Source organism: Ylistrum balloti, unplaced genomic scaffold, assembly GCF_031769215.1.
Source record: "Ylistrum balloti isolate Yb309-2 unplaced genomic scaffold, AGI_CSIRO_Ybal_v1 Utg370584, whole genome shotgun sequence".
Lineage (NCBI taxonomy): Eukaryota > Metazoa > Mollusca > Bivalvia > Pectinida > Pectinidae > Ylistrum > Ylistrum balloti.
Window position 1 is genome coordinate 690,211 of NW_026782363.1, and position 27,376 is coordinate 717,586.

At 36.1% G+C, this 27,376-nt stretch overlaps 2 protein-coding genes across 2 annotated transcripts in view; one reads left to right on the forward strand and one right to left on the reverse strand.

The window, feature by feature from the left end:
• The window catches only part of LOC132556694 (atypical kinase COQ8B, mitochondrial-like), a 49,284-nt gene extending 41,572 nt beyond the window's left edge, over positions 1-7,712 (forward strand). Inside the window, exon 13 of the mRNA XM_060221129.1 lies at positions 6,263-7,712. Within this exon, the coding sequence (XP_060077112.1) occupies positions 6,263-6,553 (291 nt within the window). The 3' untranslated portion in view covers positions 6,554-7,712. The remainder of the gene's footprint in view (positions 1-6,262) is intronic.
• A 1,598-nt stretch (positions 7,713-9,310) lies between these two features.
• On the reverse strand, positions 9,311-26,369 carry LOC132556678 (zinc transporter 6-like). Its single transcript, XM_060221112.1, has 13 exons — positions 26,283-26,369; positions 24,949-24,986; positions 24,335-24,418; positions 21,771-21,855; positions 21,160-21,202; positions 20,663-20,728; positions 19,802-19,882; positions 17,555-17,590; positions 16,315-16,458; positions 14,841-14,960; positions 13,735-13,837; positions 12,615-12,731; positions 9,311-10,329 (listed from the first exon to the last, which is right to left on the reverse strand). The coding sequence occupies exons 1-13, from the start codon at positions 26,344-26,346 to the stop codon at positions 9,886-9,888; spliced, it is 1,425 nt and encodes a 474-aa protein (XP_060077095.1). The 5' UTR covers positions 26,347-26,369; the 3' UTR covers positions 9,311-9,885.
• Between the last annotated feature and the right edge of the window lie 1,007 nt (positions 26,370-27,376).

Sequence of the window (27,376 nt, forward strand, 5' to 3'; positions counted from 1 at the left end):
TAATTGGCATGTTGTTAAAATTGTCTGATATGGAGGAGTTAAATGATAGGTAATATATGTGTATACTTCTATTGGATGTCTGATACATGGGAGGTAGTATAATTTGGTTTTATATCTGATACAGGGGAGGTAACTGATAGCTAACTAATGTATGTTACAAGGACTTAATCAACAGAAAAAGTATTCTGTATACTACTATTCTATGTCTGATGGGGAGTAGGGAACTGAGAGATAACTATTCTATGTCTGATGGGGAGTAGGGAACTGAGAGATAACTATTCTGTATACTTCTATTCTATGTCTGATGGGGAGTAGGGAACTGAGAGATAACTATTCTGTATACTACTATTCTATGTCTGATGGGGAGTAGGGAACTGAGAGATAACTATTCTATGTCTGATGGGGAGTAGGGAACTGAGAGATAACTATTCTGTATACTTCTATTCTATGTCTGATGGGGAGTAGGGAACTGAGAGATAACTATTCTGTATACTGCTATTCTATGTCTGATGGGGAGTAGGGAACTGAGAGATAACTATTCTATGTCTGATGGGGAGTAGGGAACTGAGAGATAACTATTCTGTATACTTCTATTCTATGTCTGATGGGGAGTAGGGAACTGAGAGATAACTATTCTGTATACTTCTATTCTATGTCTGATGGGGAGTAGGGAACTGGGAGATAACTAAACTGTATAGTACTATTCTATTCTATGTCTGATGGGGAGTAGGGAACTGAGAGATAACTATTCTAGGTCTGATGGGGAGTAGGGAACTGAGAGATATAACTATTCTGTATACTTCTATTCTATGTCTGATGGGGAGTAGGGAACTGAGAGATAACTATTCTATGTCTGATGGGGAGTAGGGAACTGAGAGATAACTATTCTGTATACTTCTATTCTATGTCTGATGGGGAGTAGGGAACTGAGAGATAACTATTCTGTATACTTCTATTCTATGTCTGATGGGGAGTAGGGAACTGAGAGATAACTATTCTGTATACTTCTATTCTATGTCTGATGGGGAGTAGGGAACTGAGAGATAACTATTCTGTATACTTCTATTCTATGTCTGATGGGGAGTAGGGAACTGAGAGAGATAACTATATACTATTCTATGTCTGATGGGGAGTAGGGAACTGAGAGATAACTATTCTGTAACTGAGAGATAACTATTCTATGTCTGATGGGGAGTAGGGAACTGAGAGATAACTATTCTGTATACTTCTGTTCTATGTCTGATGGGGAGTAGGGAACTGAGAGATACTATTCTATTCTGATATACTTCTATTCTATGTCTATGTCTGATGGGGAGTAGGGAACTGAGAGATAACTATTCTATGTCTGATGGGGAGTAGGGAACTGAGAGATAACTATTCTGTATACTGCTATTCTATGTCTGATGGGGAGTAGGGAACTGAGAGATAACTATTCTGTATACTTCTATTCTATGTCTGATGGGGAGTAGGGAACTGAGAGATAACTATTCTGTATACTGCTATTCTATGTCTGATGGGGAGTAGGGAACTGAGAGATAACTATTCTGTATACTTCTATTCTATGTCTGATGGGGAGTAGGGAACTGAGAGATAACTATTCTGTATACTTCTATTCTATGTCTGATGGGGAGTAGGGAACTGAGAGATAACTATTCTATGTCTGATGGGGAGTAGGGAACTGAGAGATAACTATTCTGTATACTTCTATTCTATGTCTGATGGGGAGTAGGGAACTGAGAGATAACTATTCTATGTCTGATGGGGAGTAGGGAACTGAGAGATAACTATTCTGTATACTTCTATTCTATGTCTGATGGGGAGTAGGGAACTGAGAGATAACTATTCTGTATACTTCTATTCTATGTCTGATGGGGAGTAGGGAACTGAGAGATAACTATTCTGTATACTACTACTATTCTATGTCTGATGGGGAGTAGGGAACTGAGAGATAACTATTCTGTATACTTCTATTCTATGTCTGATGGGGAGTAGGGAACTGAGAGAGATAACTATTCTATGTCTGATGGGGAGTAGGGGAGAGATAACTATTCTGTATACTTCTATTCTATGTCTGATGGGGAACTGAGAGATACTATTCTATGTCTGATGGGGAGTAGGGAACTGAGAGATAACTAGATTCTATTCTATGTCTGATGGGGAGTAGGGAACTGAGAGATAACTATTCTGTACATTTCTATTCTATGTCTGATGGGGAGTAGGGAACTGAGAGAACTATTCTATGTCTGATGGGGAGTAGGGAACTGAGAGATAACTATTCTGTATACTGAGAGATAACTATTCTGTATACTTCTATTCTATGTCTGATGGGGAGTAGGGAACTGAGAGATAACTATTCTGTATACTTCTATTCTATGTCTGATGGGGAGTAGGGAACTGAGAGATAACTATTCTATGTCTGATGGGGAGTAGGGAACTGAGAGATAACTATTCTGTATACTACTATTCTATGTCTGATGGGGAGTAGGGAACTGAGAGATAACTATTCTGTATACTTCTATTCTATGTCTGATGGGGAGTAGGGAACTGAGAGATAACTATTCTGTATAACTATTCTATGTCTGATGGGGAGTAGGGAACTGAGAGATAACTATTCTGTATACTGCTATTCTATGTCTGATGGGGAGTAGGGAACTGAGAGATAGCTATTCTGTATACTTCTATTCTATGTCTGATGGGGAGTAGGGAACTGAGAGATAACTATTCTGTATACTGCTAATCTATGTCTGATGGGGAGTAGGGAACTGAGAGATAACTATTCTATGTCTGATGGGGAGTAGGGAACTGAGAGATAACTATTCTGTATACTTCTATTCTATGTCTGATGGGGAGTAGGGAACTGAGAGATAACTATTCTGTATACTTCTATTCTATGTCTGATGGGGAGTAGGGAACTGAGAGATAACTATTCTATGTCTGATGGGGAGTAGGGAACTGAGAGATAACTATTCTATGTCAGATGGGGAGTAGGGAACAGAGAGATAACTATTCTGTATGAGATAACTATTCTATGTCTGATGGGGAGTAGGGAACTGAGAGATAACTATTCTGTATACTTCTATTCTATGTCTGATGGGGAGTAGGGAACTGAGAGATAACTATTCTGTATACTTCTATTCTATGTCTGATGGGGAGTAGGGAACTGAGAGATAACTATTCTGTATAACTATTCTATGTCTGATGGGGAGTAGGGAACTGAGAGATAACTATTCTGTATACTTCTATTCTATGTCTGATGGGGAGTAGGGAACTGAGAGATAACTATTCTATGTCTGATGGGGAGTAGGGAACTGAGAGATAACTATTCTGTATACTTCTATTCTATGTCTGATGGGGACTAGGGATAACTGAGAGATATCTATTCTATGTCTGATGGGGAGTAGGGAACTGAGAGATAACTATTCTATGTCTGATGGGGAGTAGGGAACTGAGAGATAACTATTCTGTATACTTCTATTCTATGTCTGATGGGGAGTAGGGAACTGAGAGATAACTATTCTGTATACTTCTATTCTATGTCTGATGGGGAGTAGGGAACTGAGAGATAACTATTCTGTATAGTTCTATTCTATGTCTGATGGGGAGTAGGGAACTGAGAGATAACTATTCTGTATACTTCTATTCTATGTCTGATGGGGAGTAGGGAACTGAGAGATAACTATTCTGTATACTTCTATTCTATGTCTGATGGGGAGTAGGGAACTGATTTTTTATATTTCTATTCTATGTCTGATGGGGAGTAGGGAACTGAGAGATAACTAACTTCTATTCTATGTCTGATGGGGAGTAGGGAACTGAGAGATAACTATTCTATGTCTGATGGGGAGTAGGGAACTGAGAGATAACTATTCTATGTCTGATGGGGAGTAGGGAACTGAGAGATAACTATTCTATGTCTATGTCTGATGGGGAGTAGGGAACTGAGAGATAACTATTCTGTATACTTCTATTCTATGTCTGATGGGGAGTAGGGAACTGAGAGATAACTATTCTCTGTCTGATGGGGAGTAGGGAACTGAGAGATAACTATTCTATGTCTGATGGGGAGTAGGGAACTGAGAGATAACTATTCTATGTCTGATGGGGAGTAGGGAACTGAGAGATAACTATTCTATGTCTGATGGGGAGTAGGGAACTGAGAGATAACTATTCTGTATACTTCTATTCTATGTCTGATGGGGAGTAGGGAACTGAGAGATAACTATTCTATGTCTGATGGGGAGTAGGGAACTGAGAGATAACTATTCTATGTCTGATGGGGAGTAGGGAACTGAGAGATAACTATTCTATGTCTGATGGGGAGTAGGGAACTGAGAGATAACTATTCTGTATACTTCTATTCTATGTCTGATGGGGAGTAGGGAACTGAGAGATAACTATTCTGTATACTTCTATTCTATGTCTGATGGGGAGTAGGGAACTGAGAGATAACTATTCTGTATACTACTATTCTATGTCTGATGGGGAGTAGGGAACTGAGAGATAACTATTCTGTATACTTCTATTCTATGTCTGATGGGGAGTAGGGAACTGAGAGATAACTATTCTATGTCTGATGGGGAGTAGGGAACTGAGAGATAACTATTCTGTATACTTCTATTCTATGTCTGATGGGGAGTAGGGAACTGAGAGATAACTATTCTATGTAACTATTCTATGTCTGATGGGGAGTAGGGAACAGAGAGATAACTATTCTGTATACTTCTATTCTATGTCTGATGGGGAGTAAGGGAACTGAGAGCACACTTTCTACATTTACATCTATGTCTGATGGTTTTCTCCAGAAACTATAGACTGCACTCTTGAACAAACTTAATATCAAATGGAGTAACATGTTCTTGCGAAATTTTCATCAGAACTTTACTGAACAATCTCTCTGAAAGGATATTAGATAACAGCTGATCATGCAGTTACACTACAAGAGTAGTGTCCTCTTTAGATTATCACGGCTTTGCTTTGTATCATTACTTCTGATAATCGTAGTAATTCCTACTTAGTTGGATGAGGCCATATCTCTAGCTTTAAAAATGCTGATATTAATTTTAGTGAATACTCCTCCATGTTTACATTACTGCAAGAGAATGATTGGTCTCCTGTAAAATTAGTTAAGTAGCTGAGGTAGAAAAAGATTGAGGTCAGATCAACTTCTTCACTTCACACTATGAAAAATGAGGGTTGCAGTCCAAAAGCGGAAATTTGGTCAGTCCTTTAAAATCCTTCTCCTGATTTGTATTTGTCCACATTTGATCTGAAGCATCTTTGGTTGAAGGGGAATCAATTTTGTATAAATAGTGGAATTCTGCCTCCTGGAGCGGGAGGGGTGGGGCCAAATAGGAGAAATAGAAGGTATTCTTTGAAATAAGTTTTGTGTGAACCATGTTTTGGTGAAGAGGAATCAATTTTGTATAAACGGTAGTCAGTAGTCCAGAAGCACAGTATTTCATGTCATGGCTCATGACTTGAAAGTAAAGAATTAAACTTTAATCTGTGTCCTGTCATCAAATAACTTCATAACACAGAGTTTGTTGAAATGTGTGGAATTTTGCAACGGAGCAAAATACCTGTACAAGTAGGCTTTCGTGTATGTAAATGTTTCAATGACTGCGTCATGATAGCTAATTGGCTGCAAAAAACGAAAGTTTGATTTATAAAACTTTGATTCTTATTGGGGTAAGTTAGTAGTAATATATCAGAATAAAACTTGAGACCGGGCAAAAATATGATACACAGAGAAATTTTAATCATTTTAAGTTAGATTCGTAGAAGTTTGACTGTATTTCCCCCCCGATTGGGCTCAACCTTAGGGGGACATGGCTAAATGTTTATGAGAGATTGATTCCCCTTCACCCATGAATGTTTCAAACCAAATTTGCAGAATCTCCATTTATTTATACAGGAATAGGATTTTAAACAATTTGCAAAATTTCCCCTTTTTGGCACTACCCTTCTGGCCCCCGGGCTCTGAGAACCAATATGTACACAAACTAGATTCCCCTTCCCACAATGATGCCTCTTACAATATTTCGTCAAAATATGTTTAGTCGTTCATGACTAGTAGTGATTTTTAGTAAAAAGTTGGCATACAACAGCTAGATGATGGATGTTGCGCCATGACATAAGCTCACCATGCAGTCCTTTGAACCAGGTTAGCTAAAAATGTAACATTTTATAGCAGACAAGATAATATATTGCAATGTTTTCTGTTTCAATCTGCCTTATTTTGCTGTTTTGTTTCTGTTTTAAGAGTATGGAAGATGCACATGTCAGTGCTGTACAGATCCTAGGTGAGGCGCTTGCATCATATGAACCATTTGATTTTGGAGCACAGAATATGACTAAAAGAATCACAGAAATTATCCCAATAATGGCAGACCAGAGACTGTGCCCTCCACCAATAGAGACTTACTCACTACACAGGAAAATGTCTGGTGCCTTCCTCCTATGTGTGAAACTCCGCAGTAAGGTGCAGTGTAAAGAACTTTTTGAAGAAATTTGGACAAATTATAAGTTTGGAGATATTGAATCAGAAGTGTGATACACTGTTTAGAAAATCTGCAATGTACATGTATAATTTGATGTAGAAGCGTTAGTACAAAATGTGTTAGAGCCTTAGTCAAACCTGTGATCAAAACTATATGTGTTTACAAGTGTAAGCAACCATAGCATGTTTAGTCTGAGTGTGGAGTATGTTTGTGTTCTCTAGTCTTATCAACCCTAACATGTTTAGTCTGAGTGTGGAGTATGTTTGTGTTCTCTAGTCTTATCAACCCTAACATGTTTAGTCTGAGTGTGGAGTATGTTTGTGCTCTCTAGTGTTATTGACCTATCATGTTTCGTTTGAATGTGGAGTGTGTGTTCTCTAGTATTTTCAACCCTAACATGTTTAGTCTGAGTGTGGAGTATGTTTGTGCTCTCTAGTGTTATTGACCTATCATGTTTCGTTTGAATGTGGAGTGTGTGTTCTCTAGTATTTTCAACCCTAACATGTTTAGTCTGAGTGTGGAGTATGTTTGTGCTCTCTAGTGTTATTGACCTATCATGTTTCGTTTGAATGTGGAGTGTGTGTTCTCTAGTATTTTCAACCCTAACATGTTTAGTCTGAGTGTGGAGTATGTTTGTGTTCTCTAGTGTTATTGACCTATCATGTTTCGTTTGAATGTGGAGTGTGTGTTCTCTAGTATTTTCAACCTTATCATTTAAACTCTGATTTTGTAGTATGTTTGCATTCTCGGGTGTCATTAAACCTACCATATTTAGTCGAGTGTGAAGTATGTGTTCTCCACTGATGCTGTTTCCCTGAATTACATCTACTTGTTACATTGTGTAATAAATTAGTCATTCCGTATAATCATGAAATTGTCAGTTTTGCATATTGTTGAAAAGCATTTCACTACAAATCATTATGTCTGAATTAATAGAAAAGGTCAGTTTGTGGTTGTTATAGCTTTGTAGACCAGATAAGGGCAAACCAAATTACCCTTTATGTTCTAATTTGATTCTCTCAGACCAACATAAATTATTTATCATTTACAACTCAAACTCTTTACTGGGAGTTTGCCCGCCTAGCTATTAGGCACACAGAACATTTGGGGTTCCGCCAAAAGGTTCCCAGGGGTCGAATCAACTTTCCGAATTGATAAGAAATGATTCCCAATTCTCAATGATGTTTCACAGCACATTTAGTTAAAATCCATTGTTGCCTGACGCAAGAGTACCGTTTTGAAGCAAAATATTGTCTATTTTCCCAATTTGGAGCTCGGCCCCAAGTTCCCTAGGGGTTGAATAAACTCTCTGAATTCATAAATGATTCTCAGCTCTGAATGATGTTTCACACCAAATTTAGTCGAAATCAAGCAAGGCATTAAGAAAGAGTAGCATTTTGAAGAAAAATATTGTCTAATTTCTCCTTTTTGGGCCCTACCCCACTTAGTTGGGTTGCATCAAATTTCTGAATTTAAGAAACAACCTAATGGATGAGTCCGACCAAAACTTGTTGATATCCACCCAGGAAGAAAGGAGCAGTAAGGCTTTAAAGCTAATTTCAGCACCTCCCTACAGGTTGAATCAAAATTCTGAATAGAACAAATATTTACCCACACTGAATGATGGAGCAAACCAAATTTGTTTGAAATCCATCAAGGTATGAAAGAGGAGTAAGGTTCTAAAGAAAAAGTTTATACAGGACACACTACAAGGCATGATAGCTAAAAGGTATGTTTTCAATACAATGAGCCAAACGGACTTTGAAGCAGCATAGACCATCATCCAAGAATGCTGCTAGCTCACTTTCCTGACCTTGAGCCCCTTAGTTATAGAGGAGAGCACTGTTTTTACCCCGTAGGACAGAAATATGCACACTTCCAGTGTGTTTTAGATACAGGTATCTTTAACATGCCATGGTAAGACAGCCTGCACCCACAGAACATGTGCTTATCTGACAGTTGTAAATTTGAGATGTGAGAAACGTGAAGTGTAACTGGTACGGACAGTTAATTTTATAACAGCATTATTAGATAGTAAGACAGTATTTGATAATCTTTTTTTTCACTTTTCAATGAGTTTTAAATGCATAATTACAATCAGTAATCACTATAATTGTCTTAGTACGAAGCATAATATAGATCATGAATTGGTGAAAATAAAAACAAGAGTCCAAATGGGCCTGCAGCGCTAACCAGGTATATATATATATCAGCCAAATACCATGCTTCTTGGCCTATTCATTCATGAGTAGAAGCTGTTTAAAGGTTTTAACAATTTTTGACCGCTATGACCTAGAATATAAGTCAGTCATTTCTTTTTGCAAAAAATTTCAGGCTTCATCCTGGGAATATACCTGCCAAGTATCATTCATCTAGAATTTTTAGTTCACAAGAAGGTGTTTTAAGGTTTTAAGAATCTGACCCCGGTGACCTTGAACATAGGTAATCCAAAGGAACATGATAGTGAAATATCATGCCCCTAGGGTCTTATAGTTCAAGAATAGAAGTCCTGAAAATGTTTTAACAAATCTGACTCCTGTGACCTTAAAAATAGGTCAAGGTAATTTCTTTTTCCAAACTTTGTTGCATTTCATCCTAAGAACATACCAGCCAAATATCATTAGTTCATGGGAATAGGTTGTTTAAAGGTTTTAACAAATTTAACCCCTGTGACTTTGAATATACGTCAAGGTCATTTCCTTTTTCAAACTTTGTCAGCCTTCATTCTAGGAACATGCCAGCCAAATATTGTGAAGAATTTTTTTAAAGTAAAAAGTTGACACCAGATGACGAAAGATGTTCAAGCTGTATTTGGTAGCCCTTCGTCCCTGCATTGTGCAGGCCAAACATAACTTATCTTGGCCACTTAGTGATTGAGAATATGTTATAAGATATCAATATATTTGTTCTCTGTGACTACGAAGTGAATAAAAGAAGTTGTAGAATTGAGCAAATTAGTTGCTCTTCATGCCAGCTTGCTACTGAATCAATATCGGGCTTTGTGATTTTCTAGAAGTTGCTCAAAAATATTAACACATCTAAACTCTACGACCCTGAAATGTCATCCATTTGATGAAATTTATTTATTTTTTAATCGCTGTATCCTACTGACCCGCTATCATTCCATAAAGTCTTTTAGTCATTGAAAGATTTGACACATTTGACCCCTGTGACCTCTGCATTAGTCCTTCAACCCAGCACACTACGATTCTGATATCATGACTTAGGGCGTTTTAAAAGGCACACCACGGCTAAGGTTATGTAGTGAACAAAACTTTTTGGACAGCTGTAGACCAACAGACAACATGGTGCTTTTTGTATGTATACCCTCCTTTTATTTGGGGTTATCCATGTTCAATTGATGTAACTAAATGCTGTCAATTGTTCAATGATGAGTATGGTGAGAACCATAGATTGCTGTATTTATGGAGAACTGTCCACTGGATGATGCAATGTTAGATCCTCTGATGGGAGTTGTTGAAAAACTTGAGTTATGAAAATTGCTGTAAGAGTGACCACTGTTATCATGAGAGTGACCATAATCATGATTTGTTATGTCAAATGGTGAAGCAGCCAATGGAGAGGAAGACAACTTCCCAGAAACGTGAAATGCATCATCAGTTGGGGATGGACCCCCTGATTGTCCAATGGTCGAGAAATTTGAAGGGAATCCTTGATTGCCTAACAAGCTGTAACTTGACCGTGTCCAATCGTCTTTAAATATTTGGACAGTTAGGTGATTCACTAGGTTTGAAAGCCGGTTATATACATGAGCAAGCACCATCTGTTCATCAGCATCACGACGGACACGTACTTGTACTGATCCAGCCTATGTAAGAAGAAACCAACAAATCTGTATTATTAAATGCCTACCAATAAAACAATATATGCCCATTTCATGTCAAAAAACATGATCAATTGCATAGAAAAAGATATGGAAATGGTAGTAACGGGTCAAATATCAAGAGGGAAAACAGTGTGTTATATTTTGATTTCGATGTTCAATGAAAGGGGTAGGGAAGGGGAGGGGTGGGGGGGTGGGGGGGGTGCAGAAAGAAATCTCTGGACAAGATTAAAATGTGAAAACAACAAAGAGCAATAACTTTTTAAAATATGGTCAAATAAACATACTGTTTACAACAACACAATTTCATATTGTGGTTTAAAAGCCTGCCATCTTTCAAACAAATTATCAAAAACTGAGGGAGGAAATATCTAGACAAGATAAAAATGTTTAAAAGCACAAAGGGCAGTAACTCTTGCTAGTATTATAAAATTACAATTCCATACAGGAGAGAAAAAAATACATAATGGTGATCAAGCTTATCAAGTTTCAAAGAAATCTGTTGAAAACTGAGATAGGAAATCTTTGGAAAAGATTAACTTATGAAAACAATAAAAGGCCTAGCAGCCTTGAAGATCACTTTGGATAAACAATATTGAATAAAGGTTAAAGGAAAAGTAGCTTTCAAGTGTCATGAAAAGGAAATAGTGACATTAATGATAGTAAGCCAGTGTTAACACAGGCATACCATCAAAACTGTCATCCTTTACAGTTATACTGAAGTTAACCTCCTCTCCGGGAAGAAATGTGAGAGCCATTTTTGTAATTAATGCACTTTAAGACTCTCCCAGTCTAGAAGAAAATTAAATTCAACCATACATGGGTGTTGAGAAGAAAAATTTTGAAATTTGAGTCAATCTGACCCCTTTTGGCCCTGCCTAAAAGCTCCTGGGGGTCGGTCAGGATCAATCTATTCGTACCATTAAGCTGTCATTCTTCATTCATAATTTAAGATATTTCCAATGAAAATCAAAAAATGAAAATAAAAAAATACTCAAACAATACTCAAAAATCTATTTATCCTATATAAACTATAGCAAAATTGACCCCCTCTCTACAGAGAAATATGAGACCTTGGGGCCATGAAATTCACAATTTTGGTAAACTACCTTAAGGCCTTCCATCAATGAAGAGCATTTGATTCTACCATATCTGGGTTTTGAGAGGAAGATATTTTGAATTTGAGTTAATTTGAACCTTTTGGCCCCACCCCTCATGCCCCATGGGATTGGGACCATATACCGGTAATTCACTATTTTGTTTTATCTTAGGACAGAGAAGGTTTCTGTAAAATTTCCTTTAAATGGGTTCTTAAGATTTTGAGATGAAGTTGAAAATATTAAATTGTTAATGGACACTTCATGCATGATGAAGGTGATTAACAAATCTTAAAAGGGGCAGTTAACCTTCAAAATACAGTTGAATCCAACTGCCATAAATTTAAGAAAACAAAACTTCATGTCATGGCAATTATGCTACCAAGTTGAAAGATATTGGTTGAAACTGTGAGAGAAGATCTCCAAATAAGAAACCATTATGAAAATAACAAGGGGCAGGAACTCTTCTAAACAGTCAAATCAAACTGCAGGTCAGAAAAACACAAAAACTTCTTGTCATGGCAAAGAAGCTTAACAATTTTTAAAGAAATCAGTCTAAATTGTGAGAGAATATCTCTTAGACAAGATTAATATTATGTAAATAATAGCAGAGGCTTAACTCTGAAAATACAGGTCACATGAAAAACCTGAAGATATGTCCAATGCTTCTTATATCACCATATCAAATTTGAAAGAAATTGAAGAGAGAATTGAAAAGTTCCTGCCTTTGCTATGTCCATATCTACCAACAAAAGAGGCAAAACTTAAATCAATCACATAATTATGTTACAAGAATTCACTGAAGCAAATTTGGTATAGAATATTTTCAGCATTTTATATAATACATAAATAAAGGTAAAAGAGTGCTTACAAGGAAAATGTTAATGGACAGACAGACGGACGGACAGACAGTGTAGGGTATTTCATTATACAACTCATCATCAATAAAAACCCAGTAACTATATTGAATGCTCTGACTTAAAAAGGCATATAAAAAGAGAAATTGGCCATATGATGATAATTTCATTAACAATACTTAGTAATCATTCTTCAAAATATATTTAGTACTCATTGGCTAGAGAGATGTTCAGAAATACACAATTGAAAATTGGCATCATATTTCCAGCAGCTGTCATATATAAATCACACAATGCCAAATTTCTGTACACTTACTAGACAGCCAAAGGAAAGAGTCCAAAAGTGTTCATGTCTGAACTCCAACACACCATCCAAAGTGGAAGCCTCCCGAAGAAGTTTGTCCAGCTGACCAAGAATGTGTGCAGGAGATGTCTGTATAATGATCAACATATCCAGATCTTTAACCATCATAAAACATATTTCAAAACAAGAACTTGAATATAATCTTAAAGCCAAAAGAATTTGTATTTACTAATTCTGTCAATAACATGAGGCCTATAGGGCCTGAATTACTCACCTGGTTTTGTTTACTGAAATTGTTTCATTAAAACATTAAAAAAAAATGTTTCAGACCAAATTTGGCAAAGCTGAATTATTCCAACAGAAGAATTTTTAAAAATAAGAATTTGCTCCACTTCCCTTGTTGGGCCCCCACCTTCTTTGCCCCAAGGGGTCAAAATCCAATCTTCCCTACCGGAGGAGTATGATTTTAAAGAATTTTGTCTATTTCCCTATTTGGCCCTACCCTCCCTGGCCCAAGGGTCCGAAACCTACCGTTTATACAAAACTGATCCCCCCTTCACCCAAACATGCTGCAGACCAAATTTGGTCAACTCCATCCCAACCCAACAAGAGGAGTAGAATTTTAAAGAATTTTGTGTATTTCCCCTATTGGGCCCTCCCCCTCAAGCCTTATCTTAAGTAGGAGTTTACAAGCCTTACATTAAATAGGCCTTTACAAGCCTTACCTTAAATAGGAGTATGAACTAGTTCTTACTGAAGTAGTCTTATGTATTATTACATTTTGACAGACTTACTTGGAAGAATAAGAAGACAATCTTACATGAAGTTGTATTCTGTCAGTCTTTCCTGTAGGTCTATTTTGAGAGCCTTACCTGTAGAAGTATTTTGACAGCCGTACCTGTAGAAGTATTTTGACTGCCTTACCTGTAAGTCTATTTTGACAGACTTACCTGTAGAAGTATTTTGACAGCCGTACCTGTAGAAGTATTTTGACAGCCATACCTGTAGGTCTATATTGACAGCCTTACCTGTAGGTCTATTTTGACAACCTTACCTGTAGGTCTATTTTGACAGCCTTACCTGTAGGTCTATTTTGACAGCCTTACCTGTAGAAGTATTTTGACAGCCTTACCTGTAGAAGTATTTTGCCAGTGTAAGCACTCATAGGAAACATAGTGCCACAGATCATGACAGCAATAGATATGGCAGCCCACGTGTCAGCAGAGTAGTACAATCTGTGGAAAAGACTCAAATAACTTACTAACACTTTACTAATTAAATTAGGTCCACAATCTCAAATAAAACAACAGTTACTGGCTGCAAAGCAGTCATCAAGAATGCAGCACAGGTCAGAATTTCCATTTGGTCCAACTGTGGATCACATTATACACACATTAGCAGAAATCCAGTCTGGACATGACTTTCTGATCAATAACAGTGGCTATAACAAATGTGTAGATGTTCAACATGGTGGTTATCTTGCATGATGTACAGGTACAAAGTCTATCTATATGTGGAACATACACAAACCATTGGAAATCTAACAACTCATTATTGGAAGTCCTCTTTCAAAACAACATTTTGTTCAGTAGAGTAGCCATAACATCTTAAATACTGTATGGGTCTGAAATTCATTTAGATTTCAGTGAACTTGTCCGATTTTTGCCACACCTTACCAACCAGCTTTGTAAGGTAATTTTTCCTGGGGCATATTCATGTATTGTGTCATGCTAATTCATTTATTGTGTTATATACAGGAAAAAATAATATTCTATGAAGCCATGATTTCTACGTTCTACAAGCCAGGAAAATGGAGTAGGATGAAGGGAACATTTTTTTTAACCTTTACGAAGCTTTTACTGTTGGTGTTACCACAGAAACATGTTTTTCTATCACATGCAGCAGGAGATTCACATTCAATTCCTGATTAGGTCAAATTAATATAAACGAATTGTTCTTTAGCAAATGAATTTTAAATGAGATTCTTATTTGAATGTATCGGTGAATATGATATGTGAGTCTTTGATATATATGAAGTGGATTTCCAAATTGAATATATTCTTCTTCTGTTGTTTATAGTAATACCAGAATGACCACCTGCATGTTGTGAATGAGTAATATGTTCACAGGTGTTTAACATTGTCAGGTGCTCTAAAAAGACAACTAGTTCACTAGAAATATATAATGCTAATGAGGGAAAAAAGAGACTGTCCAACAGAACATGTAGGATATACTTACTTGGTGTCTATAAGGATGTAAGTTAAACAAATTGCCAGGCCCCCTGTGAAGCCGATGAGAGCAAGCGGATTGATCCTGGGCAACAGCAGCTTACTGAGACCAGGGACAACATGACACAGGCTGAAAAAGACACCAGCAGTCTCAAGGTAATGCTTCATTCCAAATTTCAATATTACAATAATGATTTTTTGCAAAATTTCCCATGTCATCCAGACTGTATTTCTTTTAGAGGATCACATCGTAATGGAAAAAGAGGCCCAAAGAGCCTGTATTGCTAACCTGGTTTCCTTTGCTGAAACTGATTTATTTTAGCTAATGGTTAAGTATTTAAAATACTTGTTCCTTTTCCCCTGTAACAGGCTTACCTCTCCACCTAAAAGGGGTTAGATGCACTGTTTGCAAAAAAAACTAAATTCTCTTCACCAAGGATGTCTTCAGTTCCAAGATAGGAATGATTTTAAAAAACTTGCTCTATTTCCTCTACTGGGCCCCACCCTTCCCCCTATGGTGCTCATATCCACTGTTTATACAAAACTGATTCCCCTTTATTCAAGCATATTTCAGGCCAATTGGGACAACATCCAAGTATTCCTTCAAAGAAGATGGATTGGATTGGATTGGGTCTAACTCCTCCTGCCCCAAGGGGCCGAGACCCAATGTTTAAACCAAATTGATTCCCCTTCACCTAAGTTTCAGACAAAATTTGGGCAATATTCAATCACCTTCAGGCCACGTGAGTTAAGAATGGATATTTTACAGGAATTCTAACTATAGTTTTCATATCTAATGACCTGTAATCATACTCACTCTCCATGACATGTCCTGTTCCTTAACCAAAAATAATTGTCAACTACATGGACTCTCGAATTGTTCTATCAAACTTTGTTGGATTTGTTTGTCTACAACTTAATTCTCATCCATTGTTAATTTTGTAGAAAGGTACCTGTCACAGGGCTGCCTTGATAAATACTTATCTAATGTGGTTTGGATGTCACTTATTGATTATAAGATCAATCCAAGACAATAACTCATATCCTGCTGATCTAACTTCACATCATCGTCATATAATGTGAGCTAGAAATGTCAGGTTCATCAAAATTGATAGCTCAGCAAGAACATGTGCTTTCAGACTATTTCAGGTCCATTTTGATCAACCATAGTTTTTCATCAATCATTTCAAATTTCTAAAATGATTCAGTTCTAGAATCTAAAGTAAACAAAGCTACAGATATACACAAGAATACACATTCTGATGGTACTTTAAAATGTCTAGCATGCAGCTTTCATCTTGTTTATACCATGTGAAATTAACTTTAATCTGTGTAGTTAGAAAAGAATTCTCTTGGTTTATCATTTTAACTGACATCCAAGACTTAACTTCAAATCAACCAATCACATATGGAGAACTGCAACTACTTATTGTGTACAGTTTAAATACATTTGGTAATTAAGATTTGTTGGTTGTCATTGTTACCTTTCACTCATGTCAGTCATATGTTCCTGAAGCCAACTAGAACTTGAAGCATCGATGACATGATTCATTGCACGGTTGTTCACACTGTAAGCTACAAACATGTGCAGCGAGAATGCGAACACAGTTCCCACCAAAAGCCGTCCACTGTCAAAGAAATGTAACAGATTATAATGACAAGGGAAAACTCTATGTAGCCAGACATTTACAGTTGGAAGCAAAGTGATGTTGTTAGCCTATTACACTGGATAGTATGGGAAACGTGAATATCACAGTGTACCGTGGTTTACACCATATCAACTCTAGTGTACAAACAAAATTCTAAACAGAGTATAGAAGTACATATAGATTTTTACCTCTTCAGAGGTTCTTCAAAGAAATGTTTATTTACCCCTCTAGCAAAAAATGTATACTTTAATGCTGCTTTAAGTACATACCAATGTGTACTTTTTTTAAAGGTACCCCCCCCCCCACACTCTTTTCAACTAGTTTTTGACTGGTTAATATTTTTGTACTAAATCTCAATTCTGAAATAACTTGATGTATTTTTTTTGTAGTAAAATCTGCCTTTTTAATTGTTTTTTATACCAATAACTTTAACTTGTTAACTTCACAAAATTGCACATGAACATAATTGTACTTTTTCCCTTCTGTTGAAGGATTTAGAATTTTTTTACTGTACATTTTTTGTACAAAATTCTAACTTTGGATATTTTGACAAATAGTACGAAACACAGTGTACTTTTTCCCTACTTATCATATGTTATACACTATTTTAGCTTCTCCCACATTGATTGAAATTTTCAACACGCACTCTATCAACTGGAGATAACACTACAGTGCGCTAGAGTTACCACCACAGTACACTGGAGTTACCACCACAGTATACTGGAGTTACCACCACAGTATACTGGAGTTACCACCACAGTATACTGGAGTTACCACCACAGTACACTGGAGTTACCACCACAGTATACTGGAGTTACCACCATAGTACATTGGAGTTACCACCACAGTATACTGGAGTTACCACCATAGTACACTGGAGTTACCACCACAGTATACTGGAGTTACCACCACAGTACACTGGAGTTACCACCACAGTACACTGGAGTTACCACCATAGTACACTGGAGTTACCACCATAGTATACAGGAGTTAATCCTATAATGAACGGAGTTAACTATGTACACAGTGTTCCTTCTAGAATTGATTAATGTGTTACAGAAAAAAAAAGACTTACGTGTGAATATCTGGCTGTTGGATCAATCTTTCTATGCTGTAATATATAACACATAGATCTCATTCAAGTAACTCTTTTAAATTAACAATTAACGATAACTATGAGGTCATGATTATGTAATTTGACTTAATCTCAAGACCTAAAGACAAAAGCTGCAGGTTATTATAATCATTACCAGTGATGTCACTTTCCACTATTTTACTGTTGAAACAAAATGCCCAATGTGCCTCCGTCGCTCAGCAAGTATTCAGTGTTTATGAAAAACAGAACATGTACACCACTGGCATTCAAAGTGCGCATATCCAATCAATATTAACCCATTTCCACAAAAAACAGCTTCAAATACTTGACTCTATACAGCGACATTGATGACCTGCATTGTAGGTAAATGCTATTTCATTTTTTCTCAGAATTTTTTATCAGGAGATTATCAATCAATATATAGATTTTAAACGAAAATACACGTCTTCATATTTTATGTTTTGTTTTATTCTTATTCACTTTGTACAATGCTGATATTTAGGGGCCAACAAAAGCTCTTAGCCTACCAAATCCTTTGGACAAAATCTAATCATTCCTTCAGGTGGGGAAATTAAAACGTTTTACTAATGTTCCCCCTTCTGGGACCTCTCAGACCTCAGGGAGCCAAAACCAATCATATATATGAACTTGTTTCCCTATCCTTCCTGGATGCTTCTGACTAAATTTGGTCAGAATCCATAAAGTTGTACATGACTAGTAGCGAATTTTAGTAAAAACTTGATGATATTTCAGACTACATTTGGTATAAATCCATTCAAACATTAGGAAAGAAAAGCATTTTGAAGCAAAATATTGACTAACTTCTCCCTTTGAAGCCCCGTCCCTGTCTTAAGAGGTTGCATCAACTTTCTGAATTTATGAAATGATTTCTCACTCTCAATGATGTTTTGAACCAAATTTGGTTGGAATCAATTTAAGCATTGAGAAAAAGTAGCATTTTGAAGCAAACTTTTGTCGAATTTCCCCTTTTGGGGCCTTGCACCAAAATCCCTAGAAATCGAATCAACTTTCTAAATTTAAGAAATGATAACCTGCACCTACAATAATGCTTTACACCCAATTTGGTTGAAATCTGCCCAAGCATTAAGAAGTAGTGTTTTGAAGCAAAGTATTGTCTTATTTGCCCTTTTGGGACCCCACCCACAAGTCCCTAATGGTCAAATCAACTTTATGAATTTTAGAATTATTTGCCAACCCCTAATGTTACAGACAAAATTTGAATGAAATCCATCCAAGCATTTAGGAAAAGTAGCCTTTTGAAGCAAAGTATTGTCTAATTACAGTTTTGAAGCCCCATCCCAGGTCCCAAGGGTCGAATCAAATTTCTGAATTTAAGGAATGATCCTTCACCCCAATGATGTTTCAGACCAAATTTGGTTAAAATCTGCCTACAGGTTAAGCAGGAGTAGTGTTTTAAAGCAAAAGTTTATGGACGGCACACAACGACGGATAATGCACGATAGCAATAACAAAGTCTCAAACACATGGGTTAAAAAAATGAAATTCCTGAATTTAAATACTGAAAATGACAAAACCCAATAACTTTTTGAAAATATTGTTGAATCAAAATGCTGGCTACAAGAGCAAAATCTCATTTTATTGTTTTAAACCCTCTTAAAAACTGGTAGAGGAAATATCTGGACAATACAAAAAAAATGAAAAAAATCCAAAAGACAATGACCCTTTTTAATATTGCAACATAAAAATGCCATGAGGAGAAATGGTTTAATGGTTCTAAAGCACACAAAGTTGATATTGAGATATTGAGAGATATTGGTAAAAGAATGAGGACAATCTGCTGACAATGTTGTGATTATGAAAACAACAAAAAGGGCAGTTACTCTTCCAAATACAGCAGAATCTAACTGCAGTTCTGGAAAACACAACTTCATGTTATGGTGATTAAGCCTACCAAGCATGAAAAAGGCCAGCTGAAAATTGCGGCAGAGGATCTTCGGACAAACAAAAATTCTAAAGGATAACTCAATGAATGGGTGGACAATGCCATACCACAATACATGTATGTCCTGGCAAAACTTTACACATGCATATATTAAGTGTTATATACAATGATTATGGACATCACAATTGAAATCATGGGAACCTTATTAGCCAATCAAAGCCTTCTTAAGGTGTTATTACACTTGTGGTGAGAACAAAACTGTCACAGCTGTCAGAATAAAACAATACCATAAGCCACTATACCTTTCTTTGATAACAAACAGGGCTCCAAGTTGGGCTAACATCGTAGAGGCAAATACTGCTAGCACCTCAAATCTTTCATACCTGATTGGTGATTAAGGATTAAAGAGACAATTAAAAAAATACACATGCAGTTAAAATCACACATCACAAATAACAATTCCAATCTTTTTCAACATTATGTAAAAGAAAACAATATGACTGCTATATGCTAGATTAGTTTTCCCAGGGGAAATGTGAGACCCATGGAGCCATGAAATTTACAAAGCCTTTCCATCCATGATGAGTACTTGATTCTACTATACCTGGGATTTGAAGTTTCAATCAATTTGACCCTTTCTGGCCCCACCCCTCAGGCCCCTAGTGGTTAGGGACCATAAAATTTACAATTTTGGTGTGCCTTGAGTCATGGAAGGTTTTTGTAAAATTTCGCAACAGGTCACCCTGACATTGTCTCAGGTGACCTTAAAATACAGCAATATTTCCTTAGATGATTGAAAGATATATTTGACATACTGTTTTACTTGGGGAAATATAAATGCACATTCTGATGTTCCCAAAAAGCAGAAAGTTCTTTTATACAGTACAGCTTTAATTCTTAACATGTCATTCTCTAATAGCATCTAATTATGTACGTGGAATGTACTGCATTGTATTTCAACATCTCTGCTTCTGACAAATTACACACATTTCCTTGATCATTACAGATATCTTTAGAATCCAGAGTTAGGTATGACATGCCATGTGAAGTACATTTTTTAATAAAATATCTGACTCATGTGACTACGAATCCATTAAAATGCACTCACAAATTTTCTTATTCACATGTAATATAAGCAATGTTAAAAACTCATCAAAACTTACCCAAAAGAGTATGCTGGATTTGGTTTCTGCATCTGGACCCAAATGCTCAAAAGACAGATTAAAACCCTACAAATCATAAAAAACACACTTACATGAAAATATGATCAATAATTATGTAAATCAAAGTTTCATTTAAATAGGTTTCCAAGTTTAGAAGAAATCTAGACAAGATCCCTCCTATTAAAGGTCTGATTTGGTCACCATGGCAACCAAATGACACATAATGTTTTGGAAAAATGAACCATTGTAATTACCATTCATCAAATTCTAACTTATAAATTGTATGTCAATTTTCAGCATCATTGGACAATATATTAATTTTGACCAATCAGATGCCTCCATTTATGAAAATACCTGAGGTGTCAAATTTAATTCTAATCAATTTCAATGATAAGCTTTGACAATTATAGCATTTGACCAAGTTTCGTTATGGGGCATTACACAACAACATGTGTTTAGTGACTTGGTTGAATAATATAAGTGACTATGCTACTTACGTGAATATGTCATACAGGGTGAGATATGTGTAGGCAGTTAGAGCTGAAACAAAGTCATGTCAAATAATATACATAAAACATTATAAAATGTAATAACCAGATACTTCAAAAAGAGGTCAATAGGGCCTGTATCACTCAGCAGTTCTGTTCTGTAATCATGACAACCATAAAATTTATTTTTTGGGAAAAATCCATGAGAAGAAGAAATGGCTGTAAAAACTGTCATGTTACAGACCAAATTTTAGCAAACTCCAATCATTCCTACATGTGGAGTAGGATTTTAAATTAATTATGTAATGTTGTGCTATCCCACAACTGTACAAAATGATTTGTTGACAGACAACAGATACAACAATTTAAGTCATGACTTCGTATAGAATCAATGAAATGTATTTTGTATAAAAGATACTTAACTCAGTATAAGCAAGTTTTCCCAATTTGCTTGAATAGAAAAACAAAAATTCTCTTGTCTTTTTTCTAATAGCTTCATTTAGGTCAAATCAGGGCTTAACATGCCACACTATCTGAACATCATTACTTGGTTGACAGGAATGCAAGTACATGACTTTGTTGTAATAATATAAAATAATAAATGAGAGTTCATCTCTTACCCATACTGTCGGATCCATGACACCATATCAACAGTAGCAAAGATCCCAGCACATTCAGTCCAAGCACAAGTAAAATTTTCCTTGACTATTGAATAAAGGGAATTAAAATAATAAGTAAATAGAGATAAAAGTACAGGTTGTCTAGAAAACAAAGCGGAAATTAATTATATCAGCTTGGAAGAATGAATACAAGTATAAAATATACATAAGGACTTTCAGTCAGTTTTTGTGCCTAAATATTTAATCATCTCAGCTTTATAAAAATAGCAACAAAAAGAGACCACTTAGTTTTAATGTCACCATTAACTGCTACTGCTTACACTACCTGCTCTCTCTTGCTGACAACTAACCTCCTTAATTCTCATCACATTACACTATCAGTATTCTCTCTGGTTGACAACTAACCTCCTTAATCCTCATCACATTACACTATCAGTATTCTCTGGTTGACAACTAACTTCCTTAATTCTCATCACATTACACTATCAGTATTCTCTGGTTGACAACTAACTTCCTTAATTCTCATCACATTACACTATCAGTATTCTCTGGTTGACAACTAACTTCCTTAATTCTCATCACATTACACTATCAGTATTCTCTGGTTGACAACTAACTTCCTTAATTCTCATCACATTACACTATCAGTATTCTCTCTGGTTGACAACTAACCTCCTTAATCCTCATCACATTACACTATTAAGTTCTCTCTGGTTGACAACTAACCTCCTTAATCCTCATCACATTACACTATCAGTATTCTCTCTGGTTGACAACTAACCTCCTTAATCCTCATCACATTACACTATTAAGTTCTCTCTGGTTGACAACTAACTTCCTTAATCCTCATCACATTACACTATCAGTATTCTCTCTGGTTGACAACTAACAACTATCAGTATTCTCTCTAACCTCCTTAATCCTCATCACATTACACTATCAGTATTCTCTCTGGTTGACAACTAACCTCCTTAATCCTCATCACATTACACTATTAAGTTCTCTCTGGTTGACAACTAACTTCCTTAATCCTCATCACATTACACTATCAGTATTCTCTCTGGTTGACAACTAACCTCCTTAATCCTCATCACATTACACTATTAAGTTCTCTCTGGTTGACAACTAACCTCCTTAATCCTCATCACATTACACTATTAAGTTCTCTCTGGTTGACAACTAACCTCCTTAATCCTCATCACATTACACTATCAGTATTCTCTCTGGTTGACAACTAACCTCCTTAATCCTCATCACATTACACTATCAGTATTCTCTCTGGTTGACAACTAACTTCCTTAATCCTCATCACATTACACTATCAGTATTCTCTCTGGTTGACAACTAACCTCCTTAATCCTCATCACATTACACTATTAAGTTCTCTCTGGTTGACAACTAACCTCCTTAATCTTCATCACATTATCAGACAACTAACCTCCTTAATCCTTCTCTCTGGTTGACAACTAACCTCCTTAATCCTCATCACATTACACTATTAAGTTCTCTCTGGTTGACAACTAACTTCCTTAATCCTCATCACATTACACTATCAGTATTCTCTCTGGTTGACAACTAACCTCCTTAATCCTCATCACATTACACTATTAAGTTCTCTCTGGTTGACAACTAACCTCCTTAATCCTCATCACATTACACTATCAGTATTCTCTGGTTGACAACTAACTTCCTTAATCCTCATCACATTACACTATCAGTATTCTCTGGTTGACAACTAACTTCCTTAATTCTCATCACATTACACTATTAAGTTCTCTCTGGTTGACAACTAACCTCCTTAATCCTCATCACATTATCAGTACTTTTTAGTTGACAACTATATGCTTACACTATCAGTACTCTGGTTGATAACTAAACTGTTTAACCCTCTTTACATTAAATTATTATCATTGTTATTATTACATTCTTAACGGCCCGTGAACACAAAAAAGGTCATTGGGGCCATCAAATGGTAAAACACACAGCGATCCGAAAAGAAATAACATTAAACAAACCAAAAGGTAAAAGACAAATGCTAAAAATCTTAAATTGGTATATTAACACAAAAGATTAAAATGATATTTCATAGTCTATTATATAGACCAACATCTTTCAGGTAAAGTAGAATTTCACAAATCTCAACAGTTTCAAAAAGGGACTTAGACATGTATTATTACAATAAAAATGTTCTCGTGGGGACAGGTCATTGCAGTCCAATAAAAAATGTTTAACGGTGAATGGCTCATCACATCCTATGCACCAAGGATACTTTACATTTCACTATGAAGTTCTCTCTGGTTGACAACTAACCTCCTTAATCCTCATCACATTACACTTGCAGCATTCTCTGGTTGAAAACTAAATGGACAGCTAATCAATCTAATCATCATTACATTTTACTATCAGTACTTTGTGGTTGACAACTAACTTCTTATTGTATCAGTGTCACAGTCCCAGCCGCTTATAATTATATATAAACAATAACTATGTTGGTAGAGTAAAATGATTGAATAGTAAGATAATCCTCATCAGATCAAAGTTATCTGTGCTGGTTGATAACTTACTGCTTTAATCCTCATCACATTACTGATTTGTGCCACTGCATTTCTCAGGAAGGATTTATGTGGTACAAGTGGATATATCATTCCCTGTTAAAATAAAACACAAGAAATTAAAGTGTACTTAACAGATTTAGATCTAAATGTAATATCATATATATACAGAGATAAAAAATGGTGTATAAAGAATGAACTTATATTTAAGCCATTTTCAAGGTCAAATCTGATGTCAATTATGTAAAAAGAGACCTACCCACCTTGAAGGTCACCTTAGATAAGCAATACTGGTTATAAAGGTTAAAGGGTAAGTAAATGACTATGGAATGAGGAATTATAAACAAATGAAGTGCCGCAATTCTTTTTTAAAGGCAACACATGTCAGGCAGTGTAATTTGGGTATGGGCATATTGTAATGAACAGATATATTTAGAAAAGTACGGGAATTTTTTAGTACAGGCATAATTAATATGGTTTTGCCTTAAAAGTCTAATAAAAACACATTATAAGTGTGTTTAATAGTAAACTCACCATCACACTTGCCTTGTGACTCCTCATGAAATATTACTTTAATACATACAGCTGAAAAACTAAATTGTTTGAACAAATAATGTAATACATACACTTGTGTAGAATTTGGTTCCTCCAACATCTCCAGTATCTGCAAAGGAAGAGGCCAATTAACTTTTTTTTTATCTGTTAATAATATGGCAAAGCATTTCCCGCCATTATGATAGGAGCTATGTTGGTTCCTAAAGGTATATCAGATTTTGATACTTACCGCAAACGTTTGGTCTGCTAGTTTAAAAAAACAGTAATTAGATATTGTTGAACCTGTTCCAATTATGATAAAATTATGCTTGCGAAAAATAAATTAGAGTTTGAACTATCAGGGTCCACACAGCCCAAAATCACTACAAAATACAACTACACCACCTAAATTTGATCACTCATGTTTCTTTTGTTGGAGTTACCGACATTCTGTCTTTCTGCTATATGTGGTAGTTCACAAGCTGTGTCATCATAATACCACTTGACTTTTTTTTCTTACCAACAAACAACAGGTTCCAAATCCACAGTTATCAAGGCCACATGGGCAAAAATGCACAATCCCTTTACATTGACAAATTAACAATCCAATTCAGATATTTTACCGAGTAGTGGCCAAAAAAAGGACACCAAAGTATACTTAATTGCTGCGTTTAGTACATACGTATTTGTACATTTTAAAAAATGTACAAAAAGTACACTTTCTTTTATTTTTCAAAGCAAGCCATTATGACAGGTGTACTTTTTTTGTCTCGTAGGGAAACGTCTCGGCACATGTCCAATGATTAACCATCACATATGATGTGCTCGATGTTGTGATGTCAGAGGTAAACCAACTACTGGCTATGTGGCGTAAATCTGCCTCCCACAGTCTATTTCTCTGAGTATGTGGGAAAATTCAGTGGTTTCCATTACCGATGGTATTTTGTGCGGTTTCGACTGTTGTTAATCTCCTGCCACGTATATGGGCAAGCATAATGAACCTGATGTTATTTAAAGGTAATAAAAACAAGTTTTACTGGTAAACATGGCATTCAAATAGCGCTTTAAGTGAAAATATCAAACATTTCAGTTTTTAGGAGCTCCAAACGTCGTTCCGATTATCTCAAAGGAACAACTTTCCTATATTTTGCATGATGCATAGTGGACGAGATTTTAGCTTGTGTTTCTGTTGGATATACAGGTCCCTGGGGATTACGTAAGGTGACCTAACATTCATATTATGTTCATACGACTATGTATAATCAATACAAAATATTTTACAATTCAAGAAGTTGCGTTTTGTTATCATTTCATTATATAATACAAATATTCATCGCTAAATTTTATCATAAATCAAAGACCATCCGGATCATCCCAGTGGTTGGAATGTTATTGTAGAAGAGTGTCGTGATATCTATAACTTTACCTAAGTCGAATGAAACGCTGCTACTGATCAAATCAGGAATTGTGCCGTGAGCTTCCACGGACATCGCTGATTTCTGTGGGCCGAAATCTGTTTACTGTTTCTTCAGCCAACTCCGTCAACATAACTACAGCCCGGCACCGCATTTGACTGCCCGGTACCGCCTGGTATTGCCGACACAGTCCGGCACCGCCTGGTACCGTCCGGGCCTTTATTTGCACCTATGCCAAGTTTAGATTGTCTTATATGCAAAAGTATTAACAGCATCAATATAATAGTCAAAATATTGTGCAAAATTATCAGAAATTGTCCGAGTTATGGGTATTAGAAATCATTGATATCACAACTATTTATTATAAATCTTGTTATTTGCAATACCGGGACCGTCTGGGCTTTTATTTCTATTATTTCTATTACCGTATTGTTAAATCTGCCTTATCTATGTATATATGAATAAAATCAATACCTTTATCCAGAACTGATGAAAACATATGTTAAAATGACAAAATTATTACTATTTGAAATCATCGATATCGCAACAATGCGTTCGCGTCCCGTTATTTGCAATGCGGGGACCGCCAGGGTTTATTATTATTATTTGATATCACTGACTTCGCATCCATGCGCTCGCATCTTGTTATTTTCAATACCGGAGCCGCCAGGGCTTTTGTTTCTATTCATGTACAGATATTATATATACATTTATATAAGAATATATACATGTAGTTATTAGGGCAAAGTTCTTTATGGTAGAATACTTCATATCTGTACCAATGCATTAAAACCGCTGCTCGAGTATCCACAAGGCCGCTAACACATTTCTGGCCAAATCTAAGGGTTCCTTAGCTACCACTCTACATGTGAACGAGATCTTTCGCCCTACATAAAAGCCGTGGCGGATGGAGCAAGTCACAAAGGGTGGTCAGGTAACGGGTAACACACTTTCATCTAGACGTCCGGGGTTCGATTCTCCGAACGGACCAGGAAAGGGAAGGTAGACCCCTAGTGCGTTTCAGTCTAAATAAAGTTTCAAAAAGAAAACAAAGAAACACATACCATATGCAGCTATTGAAGACATAACGCGCCGCGCAATCGCG

Bases quoted from the DNA above. Each gene is read 5' to 3' on its own strand.
- LOC132556678 (XM_060221112.1), bottom strand. From the start codon at position 26,346: ATGTCCGTGGAAGCTCACGGCACAATTCCTGATTTGATCAGTAGCAGC. The intron at 20,729-21,159 runs GTAAGTAGCATA...TATGATTTGTAG, and splicing joins ACCCTGTATGACATATTCAC to GGTTTTAATCTGTCTTTTGA. The intron at 10,330-12,614 runs GTAAGTGTACAG...CTTCTTACATAG, and splicing joins CTCTTTCCTTTGGCTGTCTA to GCTGGATCAGTACAAGTACG.